Below are 13,593 nucleotides of genomic sequence, written 5' to 3' on the forward strand. Positions count from 1 at the left end.
AAATGATCACCTAGAAGACTCAAGTTGAAGGAAAGAAGAATTTGCAGACTCAAGCTACAAGGAATAAGAAGAAGATGATGAAAAAGAATAAATAGGACAAAAAGATACAAAGACACCATCTTGATTTGTCTAGAGAAATCATTCAAAAAATCTAATTCTTGATGATAATGATATTGAAGTTCAAACAAGAAAAAGATTAGCAAGTGCATCAGGACATGCAAATTTCTCCTTACCATCTAAAATTGAGCCTAAGGACTTTGCAAAAGCTAAAAAGACAAGCATTGGATTGATGCTATGGAAGAATATATGAATCAAATTGAAAAGAATGAGACATGGGAACTTGTTCCAAAACCAAAAGAAAACAATGTGATGCATACCAAGTGGGTCTTTGGGAATAAGTTGAATGAAGGTGGTCAAGTGGTAAGAAACAAAGCAAGGCTAGTTTGTAAAGGTCATGCTCAATTTGAATGTAATGATTTTGAAGAAACCTTTGCTCATGCTTCAAGGTTAGAAGCTATTAGAATATTTTAAAATTTTCTTGTTTCAAGAACTTTAAAGTATATCAAATGGATGTTAAGTCAAACTTTTTCAAACTTTTTTAAAGTATACATTGAATAACTAGAAGGTTTCCTATTATTAGAGAATAAGGGTTATGTGTGCAAGTTGGAAAAAAACACTTTATGGGCTAAAATAAGCCCCGAAGGCCTAATACTTAAGACTTGACAAATACCTACAACAATATGGCTTCGAAAAGAGGAATTGTGGATAGTAATCTCTACATCAAGGATAAAGATGAGAATTAATTGATTTTTGCGGTTTATGTAGATGAATCATTTTTAGAGGCAACATTAACAATTGTGCCAAGAATTTACAAATGAAATGAAAAGGGAGTTTGAGATATCTATGCCTTGGTTTACAAATTTCTCAATCTGAAAAATGTTCTCACAAGCTAAATACATCAAGGAAATGTTGGATAAATTCGAGATGGAAGAAAAAAAACTGTTAGCACATCCATGCTTATAGACTATACGTTAAGCAAAGATGATGAATCTTCTGAAGCAAATAAAACATTGTATAGGTCAATGATTGGGAGCCTACTATATGTGATAACGTCAAGACTAAACATTATGTAAGCAGCAAGCATGGTGGCACATGTTCAAGCAACACCAAAAGAAACTTGTGCAAGAAGTCAAAAAGATATTTAAATATTTAAAATGTACTTTGGACTTTAGTTTGCGGTATTCAACGGTTGAATATCTCATCTTAATAGCATACACAAATGCAGATTGGGTGGGCAGGTTTGATGATAGAAAAAGTACAAGTGGAGTAGCATTATTTCTTGGCAACAATCTAGCGTCTTGGTTAAGCAAGAAACAACCTTCAATTTCTTTATTCATAGTAGAGGTTGAATACATAGCAACAACATCATGTTGCACACAAGGTCTTTGGATGAAGCAAACATTGAGGGCATAATTAAGATTGAATATGATCATCTCATTTGCATACTTTGTTACAACACTAGTGCAATCAATATCTCACATAATATTGTTATGCACTATTGAACAAATCGCATTCCTACCAAATATCATTTTTTAAGAGAATAGATAGCAGAAGAGAATGTCAAGTTGGAGTACATTGCTATAAGGGAACGAATTGCAGATATTTTCAAGCCCCTTCCTAAAGATACTTTTCAATATATTAGATAGAAATTGGGAGTGTCATTTCTCTCATCTAGTCACATAATTTTATACAAGCATCTTATTCAAATATAATTTCAAAACTATTTTTTGAACTTTTAGTAATTTATATTTAATTGAAATGATATTGGCAACTATTTATTTATATAAACTTTGTAATATCATTTTATCTTGTCGATATGTTTTCATGTTAAACCTACATCAAATCTTATTATTTCCATACTATAAACCTATTAGCCTACTAATACAACATTTGTCTTATAGCCTTTTATTTCTTAAAGTGTGAACTTGTTTTCTTTATAAGATTCTAGCAATTCAAAATTTAGAATCATGTTAAAAGGCTTCATATCATTGAAAATAAAGATTGTATATTAATATAGATATTTAAAAATATAATTAAAATTATTTTATTTATTTAAGAATTATTTTGTTTTATTTATATTTATGTACATAATTATTTTATTTTTACTTAAAAATCATTTTTATATAACTTTTAAGTATATTTTTAAAAAAACTACCATTTCAAAAACTTTTATATTTATTTATTTTTTCTATGAAAAATGTAGTAAATAGTATTTTATTTGTAATATATTTTTTTTAATATGACTTAATATTTTAAAATAAATAATATTTTTTATTAAATAAAATTTATTTATTTAATATTAATATATTATTTTTAATTATGTGGACGGCCCTGCTGTCTCTGCGTGTAATTATGCTATATTGGCCATTTCTTGTAGCTTTAACCACTAAATTGCTTATGTAATTCTTTAACATTTTCTTCAAGTGGAGATGTTTATTTAAACCTTTGCTAATGCCAAACAAATTTACAAAGGAATACAAGTAGGATGTTGCTTAACATGAAAAAAATTTAAATTTCTGAGTATATGTAGATCGTAACAAAATCAGTTAGAGTGAGAAGTGGAATGCAGAACATAATTTTAGTAAGCCGATAGTTCCCTAGCTTGCCTGGTTTATCAATATACCAGACACCTTTCATGAAAATGCAATCCATCACTGCTATTTGATCTTTACAGTAGAACTCTAAAAATCATAGTTTGGAATAAACTGAAGCCTAACTTATGTGGAACAGGCAACCAACATTTCATCTCCATTTGCTCTCAAAAGCAAAATTACAAGATTTCATGGGTGCAGACTCGTTTCCCGTCTGGTATGAGTTTCAGATACCAGTCCTGTGAATTCCGGGTGTAATATGAATTACATAGAAGTTATTTTTACTGTTTTTTAAGATTTGATTGTGTTTTTTTCATGGGGATCAAACTCTATCCATCATTAGGATGATAGAGAGTTCAAGACTTAAAAAATAGTTTGTTCCAAACCCAAGGAGAATAAAAAGATTAAGGTGGTGCAGAGAAGTTACTGAAAAATAAAGTTTGCAAGCATAAAGATCAAGATGGTACATGCATCATTCAAATGTACCAAAATTAAAAAATAATCACTAAGCCAAAACGGGGATATAGATTTCATGATCATCATTCACGTCGATTTATTAAGATTTAAAACATCAAATTAGAAATTACAGGTAATTTTTTAAAATATTGGCTGCCAGTTCAGCGCCGGTGTTGAAACCCGGTAACCTTGCTTAGAGCCAGGGAAGAACAGAAGGACGACATTTTCATCCAAAATACCTTAAAAAATGATCCTAATGTCTTAATAACCACTACAAATGTCTAAAGAATATCAAATAGTTGTGAAACATTGTGACTTCTTATCCGTGAAACAGGATTTCTATACCTTGGACCTTGTGCACCTTGGTGAAAAATCATTATCATGTATGGAAAGAACAGAGCTACCTTCTTCCGAGAGTTTTAATTATCTTCATCAACACTGTATCATGATTTATTTCCTTTGGTACTTTAAGGATTCAAAACGGGAAGCCAAGGCATCATAGTCTGGGAGCTTTGGATGAACATGGGAGGCCCTTGAGTTCAATCCCACATAGGGTGATGATTGAGAGTTGTTAAAAGTAGAGGATGTCACTCCTGGAGGAGGCCTTGTTGGGGGTTGACTTGCTAGTCTTAATTCTGACTGAGGATTACTCCTATTCTCAGAAACAAACTGTTCTGTATCACTATCTTCATCATTCTCAGAGTCTGTACAGTCTGATTCATCAAAAACTGGAGAAGCAAGATTGTTCGAGTACACCATTTGAGTCTTCCTGGGTGCTAGTGATGGAATGTTTGAGTCCCCGAGTGGATCATCTCTGTACCTGCCAAAAGAGTGCCTTTCTGACCTTATATTGTCATAGTTTTGCATAGCCTGTGTATTGTTATGGTGGTATTTTACTTCATTTCCATGATGTGTAGCATCCTGTTTGCTACTCCTCTTCACCGGCATTTCATAGTCGTCATCAGAATCTTGTACTTCACTTTCCCTACTTATTTGTCCACTTACACTCCTGGAAAGGTTTTTGTTTCCTACTTGACCTTCAACCCGTGCTCTCCTGTTGTGATCATACCCATGAAAAGATTGTGCCTGATGTAAATACTGTTTTCTGTTCATTCTCAAGTTGCCGGCAACATCTGTCTCGTCATCACTTAAGCTTGGATCAAATGGACCAGGTGCTTCCTGACAATGGTTTTGAAGATTACCCTGCTTTGCAAGTTTGGCAGCAGCCCGTGCAGCTGCGACTGCTATCTCTGCAGAATCAGCAGCTGCCTTAGCAGCAGAGGCTGTATCTTTGAAATTTATATTATAATCTTTGTCAGCATGCAAAACAGCATCCTCATTGCACATGCCAGATGATCCTGTAGATGTGCGTGACATGTTTCTCTGGGGACTTTGATGTAAATCTGGGGATTTTGATTCAAACTTTTGACCAGAAGTAGTAGGCCAGTGATCCTTTTTAGAGACTGTTGATAAATTTGTAGCAGCAATAAACTTACTTGGTCCATCCTGCACAGAAGAATTGAAAAGAAAAGTTAGTCCTCAGGGTCCCACAAAAATGAGTTGCAAGTTACTGTCAAGACTAAGAGTATAGAGAGTCTTCTTATAATCTTACAAGTAGGTCTTCTGGACGCTTTAAGAATTCTTCTTCTGATTCTGCTGGATCCCAATCAACATGATATTCCTTGGCTATTTCTTTCATGAGCTTCAGCTTTACTTGACCACTAGGCGCTTTCACTGATAACTTCTCAATAATCTGAAAAGCACAAACCGGCATGAATCTCAATGTTCTGAGATTTTCAGTACAGCATAATTCAATTAGAAATAATTTAATAAATGTAAGTAACAGACATGTAGCAGGAATATAAGGCATCCTCCCATGTAATTGCTATACAAATGGAAGCCAACCTGAAGTCTGCATTGTTTTGCAGACGACAGGCCAATGGGAATCTAAACCCATGACCAGTAATACGACAAAAGCTCTCTTAGTAATTAAACCAAACTCAATTCTTATTTAATCAGCAGAGTAGAATTAATTGTTCTGAACTTTTCACTCAGAAACATATATGGTGCTTGAATACCAGCAAAAAAAATCAAAATGGACTTAATAAAAGACAATTTTTTTTCATATAATCTGCTTAATGTTTATCATAATTAGCTTCACTGAATAGCGTACAATGTTAAAATTTAACATACTGTTCTATTGACAGCACAATCTGGACGTAGTTCTGCAGCTGCAGCTACAAATTCTTTACCATACTTCATTCCAAAGAGATCACGAATTTCTAGGAGTTCTGGAATGTCGGCACATCTTGGAGCTGCAAATATTAAACTTGAAAGAGCTTCCCGTAAATCAAGAGGGCATTTGCTGTAAACACACAAACGAGCACTCAATAGCTTTGAGTCTTGGCTGCATATTTCTACCCAGGGAAAGAATAATATACAACAAAGTTTTGAAGGCTAGATTGGAAGGTAAATATTGGAAGAAAAATATGGTAAATTTATTAAATAATTATCAAACACTAAATGACATTCACTGTTCTGAAGTAGTATGATCGAAGCACTTGAAAAAAAAATTGTATATAGAAACATGGTTAGCTTGTATCTCTGTGGTTAACCGATATGTGTATCGCCTTTCATCAATCATTGGATTTTTAATTTGTGCAAATGAAGCTATAGCAACTTGCTATCCTAATTGCTCGAGGACACATTAGTATGTACTGGTAAAATTATGTTCAAAATATCAAAATAACTTAAAAACAAACATGCTTGTATTAGCAATCTACTATGATGCAATGTGTGATCTTTCTTGTTTCAAATAAAAATGGAACAATGAAGTTTGCTGTGTCATTGCTAGAGGTAAGGATTCATACCTCTGGGATTCAATGATGGACAGACGTGCCACAATTAGCTCACAAAAGAGTTCAATGATATCATATGCTGCCATGATATTTTGCTCTCTTATTACATGTTCAACCTGTAAGAAACCATTAAAGATAACAGGGAAAATATACCACGTAAAATTAAAAGAATGGCCATGAAATTAAGTACTTAAAAAGATTTGTTCAAACAAGATGCAACATTTTCAGACACGTTCAAAAAAATAATTTGAAGTTTGAAAATCAATAAGGGAATGTTTTTCTTCTTCTCTATAGGATTGCCTCTTATATTCATGGAAGAACAAGACACTTATATCAGCTGAGCAACACAGTTGTACAGAAAAGGTTAAAATCTGAGCCTTTACCCCAAGGCTAAAACAAATTACAATCCATACTGGTAAATACCTCATGCGAAATATGGGACAATCAATTTTCCACGAATAATATCCACAGTCTAGATAAGTCTTGTTTTATGAAGTTGCATTCCTTTTGGCTATTTTATTTTTGACAAGGTTCCTAATGTAGATACAGTGCAACTAGTTTGTAAACCCTGTATTCTTTATTGTTACTTTCTTTCTTATTAAAAGTATCATATAATGTAACCACAAATAACATGCACATACATCAGATTCCTTATAAATGTAAATCCGCATTAAAAGACCAAACCAGGGTTTTTGATGAGTCACTTGATTCCATTTGTTTCCATTGTACCTCTCTCAAGTGGAGGTTCAGTTCAAGCTAACTTTGTGTATAACATTCCACTATTCAAATTTGAACTCAAATCATTTTACTTTTGATTTTATGATATCCTCTCTCAAGCAGAGGTTTACACAAGCATGGTGTATGATAAACTATCATGAATGCAAATACAATTCTAAGTATCATGAAAATTATCCTTTAGTGAGATGCTTGAATATAAGTGTAGATGTAGTAGTTATTGCTGAAAGTCGAGATATTTGATGGGTGTAGGGTAGTAGGCAAATGCATAAAGTTGTGTTTTCCTTATAATTCTGTGTATGCTTAAGTTCAAGGCAGCATCATTTATATTTGAAACTTTGCAATACCATTCTTCCTCCATGAAATTCCTCAGCAATCATTTCATCAAATAGCTAAAGCCTAACTTCATTATTGCTATTGATCTAAATTAAGTTGGTACCGACAAGTTGAGGAACTTAATGTATAACAAGCAGCAACTGAATAAAACTCAAATGAAAGAAGATTGACAATTGCAGAAAAGCTGAATAAATTAGATTTGAAGTTTGTCTGTGTTGGAAAGCTTTGGCCATGAACTAATCAATCCAAGTTGGAGCACAATGTAAGCAAGTTGGCCATCACATTACCAAATTCTGCTCCGAAGGGCCTCAAATATGCAAAACATAGAACATAGAAAAAATACCCAAAAACATATTTTCAAAAATCTTCAAAAATTTGTTCATGATTGCCACTTGGATGACTTGAGATGTTTTCTAGATCTTTTGCATTGGGATCCATTGCTCATAGTTTTTGCACTAGATAAGGGAATTTTTGGTTACTCTAGTTACTAGTGAACCACTTGCCCTAATGCACAAATAGAGTGGAATTTGTTGATTCATCTCCTTGACCAATATATCAACGAGTGTATCAGGGTTTAGTTTTGTCATTTGCAATTGTTCAACAACCTCTGACATGTCCAACATTGGTGAAATGTATGGCTGAAGTAATTATGCATTGAACGCCAGATGCAACACAAGATAGGATGACAAGTTGAGTTCAAATGCACCATATATTGAATGGTATAAGTTTTCTATTTGGGCCCTAAACCCTTTCTAAATGTACAACCATACCTTGTCTCGCAACTAGAACTAACCAGGGACCCAATGCTGATCATGTTGATGATTATATTTGTCATTGGTTCTGTACAAAATCCTATTAACCTATTGTTGAATGTGTCGAATCTTCTCAACAAATATTGTGGCCTTATCCAATTCATCAAATCATCATTTGTTCACCTGGAAATGACTTCGGATTAGGAAACTGTCTAATTGGTGCCCTCAAACAAAGTGATAAAGCCTATCAAAATGGAGTGCTTCCTTCTACTAGTTTACACGCCCCTTTCAAGGTATGTATGGCTAGCATAGGATGTATGGCCCAGCCAAGAGGAATGGTATGTCATCTACAACATTATTCACAAATTTGCTCAAGTCTCCACCATCAATCATTAGCATCATGCAATCATTGCAATCGGCAATAAAACCCTTGCACAGAAAAATCAGATTAAAACACATCAAAAAACTTCCATTAGAACACAACTAGAAAAATGACTTAACCTTGCAACATATATTTGAACGTCTTACATTTTCAACACCAAGGAAATCTCTGTTTGAAATTGCTACAATTGATGTTATTGATTTTTGTTCCTAAGACCTAATATTTTCAGCACATAGGTGAATTTTGGATCAAATCACTCTTTCCAACTAGGAGGGGTTTTGTCCCTAAAACTAGTATTCCAAGAAGGTTTCCATCATCAAGAAATATGAAAATAAGTCATGTTCTCACTCAAAGCAAACAGCAAATGCAATATCCAATCTAACCTTTTTCTCTATACAGCTCTTTAAAAAGGTACTTTTACAACTTCAGGGCAGCTGAATAATTTCACTTTTCCCATCAATAATAAAATAAAGTGACTTTTGAGAACTTTTAATTAAATATTACTTTTTAATCATCCATTTTAATGTCACTTTTAAATAATAACCTTTTAAGTTACTTGTACCCCATGCCTAGTACTAAAACTTTATAGCGTAGGCCATAAGTTGCCTTTATAATATAAAATCACCTTAAGACAACTTAAAATATTTATTTAATTACTTTTATCGACACATCCCAAGGTCTTAGGAAAGTTGGTGCTCTCGAAGGATGTTGAATACCTCCAAAAAGTGTGGAATGTTCCTTGAAATTTGGATTTGCATTATAAAAAAACCATTGTATTAATTTTGACCCATACAACACTGCTATTGTCATAAAATTGTTACAATTAAACCAGTGCTCTCCAAAAATATTGAAAGTTTCCATGAATATTGAAATAGACCCAAAAAGGGATATTACAATTTCTGACGAGGAAAAAGAAACTAAATAACCTGAAGAGATAGCAAAGGAACAAGAACCACATTTGATTTTGAAAATGATGACCCATGGAGGTACACTTGGTTCTCTTAGATGCACCAAGATAATCCTTTCAAAGTTCGCAAATCACAATACTCATAGATAGTGGAGCTACCCCCAACTTCAATGATGAGAGGTTGTAAATCAAGAGTGGACTCAAAGCTGAAGGATTTGAAGTATTTAATGTCATGGTAGCTGATGGACTCATCATCCCTTGCAATAAAAAAATCAGGCAGCTCAATATACTCAGGGAGAACATAAAGTATGGGAGAAAATCTCGCCTGGCACTGGCTTCCTTAATCAGATTATTCATTGAAAACTCAAATTTTGAATTGAAAGCCTAAAGGAAACAACAAGTAGGATATAACATGTTTACAAAGAGATGCAAAATAAATTAAGTGAATATAACCTGGATAGCACTAGCTTCTTGTACAGCATTTACTGTGTTTACAATTTTTAGAACAGATGCCAGAAATTTCTTTAAGTACAAATAATTTAATAAATTAAGTGAAATATAACTTGGATGCAAAGAAAGTATACTTTAAGAATAAATTCAAATTGAAGAATAGAATAAGCAGTTATATCGAGGTTTTGATCTCTGATCTCAGATTAAATTTTTGACATTAGACATTCCAACAAAAAAACAAGAAAGATTACAGAACAAACCCGGATTCTAGCACTTGGGTCTTGACCAGATTGAAGAAGAAGAGCCAAATCCCTCTTCAATTGCTGCAGTTGCATATCCCTTTTGTTTCTCAGAAGCTTTATGCGTGACATTGCCAGCCTTACCAGGGTTTTGCTGTTCACGCAGGCAAAGTATGTATTCCAGATTTAGCCAAAGAAACAAAGCATGCATTCTAAGTATAATTATCCAGAGACACAGAGTATCAGTGGTTAACATATGAAATTCAAGTAATCTACTATAAAATCCCTCAGCAGAAGATCAGAGGATAATTCCAATTGACTTGAAGTTCACCAAAGTTATTAAATCTAAGCAATGGGTTTCCACAGTATAGCCTGATAATAATAGCAGACTCAAAACATTGTTCTTGAGTGTTTACACAAAAAACAGAGTATCAAGATGCAGCATATGCTCTCAAACAATCTAGTACCAAAAATACGTACCAGAAAGACTTGAGGTGATCTAAGAAATGAGTGGCCAAGTAACCTGACAATGACTTCAAAGAAAAGACTCATATTCAGGGTCAGCACCTAAACGATGGTTAAAATTAAGTAATCAGACACTACATAAGCCTATAAATTATAACTCATACAACAGGGGGTTTATAGACAAAGTTGATGCGTTGGCTAGGCCACGACATGAGAATTTACCACTAGTTCTTTCACTTAGGGAGATTGACCACAGACTTAATATTAAAATTTTAAAGCTAAGTAAAGGGGATTGCCAAGTGATATTTAAGTTAAAGGCCATCACCCAATCACTGGTCCTTGATTCGGATAATGGGATTGCAATTCAAAGTTTTTAACTCTGTACATAGGAAGACTTGCCATAGGATTGGATTTTAACTTGAAAGGCCAAATCTAACTAAGTAATGGGATGCCAAGTGAATAACCTGATAATGTTTCTCAAGACTCGTGCAACACCCAAATACTGGTATTTAATTTAGTAGTTGGATACCAAGCGAACGACCCTATAACAGATTCTCTTACAGAAGGAGACCTACCAGAACCAAAACGACCCTATGTTATCTTCAAATACTAAATCTAACAAATAGGTTCTCAAGTGACTAACCTGGTAAGGATTTTTAATTACAGAACCAAAACTCTGATTGTTAATTACAGTAACAGGGTGCCAAGACAATGACGTATAATCTCTAAGAGAGGGAGACTTACAATATAAATGCATTCTAGCTTTAAATCTAAATCTAAGCAATTAGTTACAAATTGGATAACCTGATAATGGCTTTAATACGTAGCCAGATCAAAAACACTGACCCTTGGACTGGTTAACACATCTATGAGAATCCTATAATCTTGTCCAGAGGATACTTGCCATAGATTTGAATGTTATCTTAAAATAACCAGAAAATGAATTTTATGACTCGTGGTCATCTCCAAAATACTTTTAACCTTTGAAAGTGGATTCTAGATTTCTAATTGAATGACTGTAATCTTGTAGGCTATAGACTCGTACAGAGGATATCAACCCCAGAATTGAATCTTAACTATAAATTCTAAATCCATGAAACGTGCTGAGATCTGTCCACTGAAAATCACGATAATGATTTTTTTTTAACTTTGACCAAAACCATGGAAATGCACTCATACTCAACACACAAACACTGATCATTGTTCTGAGTGATAGGATTCCAACCACATGACCAACAATCCCTTACAGAGGGACGCTTGCCATGGAATTGGATGTCAGCTAAAAATGCCTTAGTAATGGGTTACCGAGCAAAAAACACAGAATTGATATTTAAGACTCATGGGCAGCACCTAAATACTAAATACTTGCCATATGATCGGATGTTAGCTAAAAATGCTAAATCTAAGTAACGGGTTGCCGAACGAATAAGCCAAATCTAAGTGACAAATTACCAAGTGAATAACCCAAAACTGATAATTTAAAAACTCAAGGAAGCACTCAGATTCTGACGATTGATCTAAGAAAGATCATTCCAACTGAATCACCAATTGCCCTTAGCTAGGGAGACTTGACATGGAATTTGAAGTCAGCTTAAAATGCAAAATCAGTAATGGATTGCCGAATGAATAACCAAATATTGATTTAAAGGCTCATGGACAACTCTCAAATATTGCTCATTGTTCTCAGTAACATTGTTCCAATTGAATCACTAATAAATCCCTACCAAGGTCGCGTATTAGATTAAAATGCTAATCCTAATTGTAATTCTGAAAACCAAAAGCCTAAATTGTAACCCATATTATGTAATGAAACCAATGCGATGCAGTTATTCGAACCGAACAAAAGAAACTTGTTTTTCTTATTTCGTTTAAAACAGCGCGTCGTTTGCTTCATCAGAAAACACACACACACACACACACTGGTTTCTATTTTAATTTGTTCCGTGTAGAGAGATAGCTGCTTACCATTTTGCAGACTTGAAACTCTTTTTGAACATCGTGAATATCTTCTTTGGCTTCCAAAACTCTTAGAACATTTCTTCTGGATTTTCTAGTGGAAAAATATATTTGTCGGGGAATGAAATGAATCATGGTGGATTTCTAACGGGCGTTTTTCCCTCCCCACCTTGAAAAGGGACATGATTTTCAAAATTGGAATAATTGAGAGTAAATTTGACATTTGTGAGTCAATTTGTGGAGTATATCTTTCCAAGGAAGAGTCAAGTTGGAGCCCGGAAAGAAAACGGTTATAGAGGGATGGCTGCTTTCATTTACCTTGTTTTCTGTTCTATAGGTTATTCTTAGTTTCATAGACGTTAAAATTTTCTCCTTTTCATTTTAAAATACGGCTTATATTTTTTTAGTTGTTTTAGAACATAATTATGTTTTTCTTCTTTTTTCATATGTTTTTTAGTCTTTTGTGTACTTGACTAATGTTGAGTTAGAAGTAATTAAGAATACTTGTACAAAATTATTGTTGTATCATAAAGAGACAAATTCTTCTAGGTCAATCCTTGAAAATGTATATAAAGATCGGAAAATATAGCAGGCAAGGGTCCTAGAATGATGTATGCAAATTCTTTACTCATTCTAAAGTACCAAATCATAACGTATTGTTATAAGTTGCTCCTTTAAAAGTCTAATATGACATTTTAGAATGAATGTATTGAATCTCTTTAAATACTAGCACATAACATCAAATTGTGTCAAACGTGTACTAAGTGGATTTAGAATGGGAAAAAAAGGGGTCTAATTGGCTAAAGTTTGAATTTGAACTATGAAAGGGAAGAGGAAAAGTTTTCAACCATGTGAATATCTTACAGTGAGCATATGGTGAAATCTAGGTGGATGTGTAGATAAGGGAAATATATAGGTATGTGTGCGTATAAGGATAAGGTTGGTGGCTAAGTTTAAGGGGATGTATATTTAAGGGGATGTATATGTATGAAGGGGTAAAAGGCAAGGGGAATGAGCACAACTTTGCACAACTTTGCATCATTTGTCACTATGTACATGTATCAAGACATTTCCTCAAAATGGGTACAAAACTAAATGGGAATGACATGGGTATACAAATTCCATCATACATTTTGTGCCCTCAAAGAATGTAGCATTCACAGATATGTGTGTAAAGTAGACTTTTAAACATTGAAGGATATATGGAATGAGGTCTTATAAAGTAATTCACCCTACAAGGATGTGATCATGAAAGTATTTCCTTCAGTGTATGCTCTCCATGAAATCCTATAAAACAAAGCAAAAGTATTTCATGAGTGGCTTTTGTCTCACAATTGAAAATAAAAATAGTTTGAAAATATATGTTGTTTTAAAAATGAGAATATCCTATTTAGCATGGTAGGCAT

General features: G+C 33.7%; 1 protein-coding gene across 1 annotated transcript; it reads right to left on the reverse strand.

Moving 5' to 3' along the window:
• Window positions 1-3,187: 3,187 nt before the first annotated feature.
• Window positions 3,188-12,386, reverse strand: LOC131033688 (uncharacterized). Its single transcript, XM_057964967.2, has 6 exons — window positions 12,197-12,386; window positions 9,788-9,920; window positions 5,978-6,081; window positions 5,301-5,472; window positions 4,720-4,860; window positions 3,188-4,613 (listed from the first exon to the last, which is right to left on the reverse strand). The coding sequence occupies exons 1-6, from the start codon at window positions 12,226-12,228 to the stop codon at window positions 3,558-3,560; spliced, it is 1,638 nt and encodes a 545-aa protein (XP_057820950.2). The 5' UTR covers window positions 12,229-12,386; the 3' UTR covers window positions 3,188-3,557.
• Between the last annotated feature and the right edge of the window lie 1,207 nt (window positions 12,387-13,593).

The sequence above is a fragment of the Cryptomeria japonica genome, chromosome 5 (genome assembly GCF_030272615.1).
Source record: "Cryptomeria japonica chromosome 5, Sugi_1.0, whole genome shotgun sequence".
NCBI classification, from domain to species: domain Eukaryota; kingdom Viridiplantae; phylum Streptophyta; class Pinopsida; order Cupressales; family Cupressaceae; genus Cryptomeria; species Cryptomeria japonica.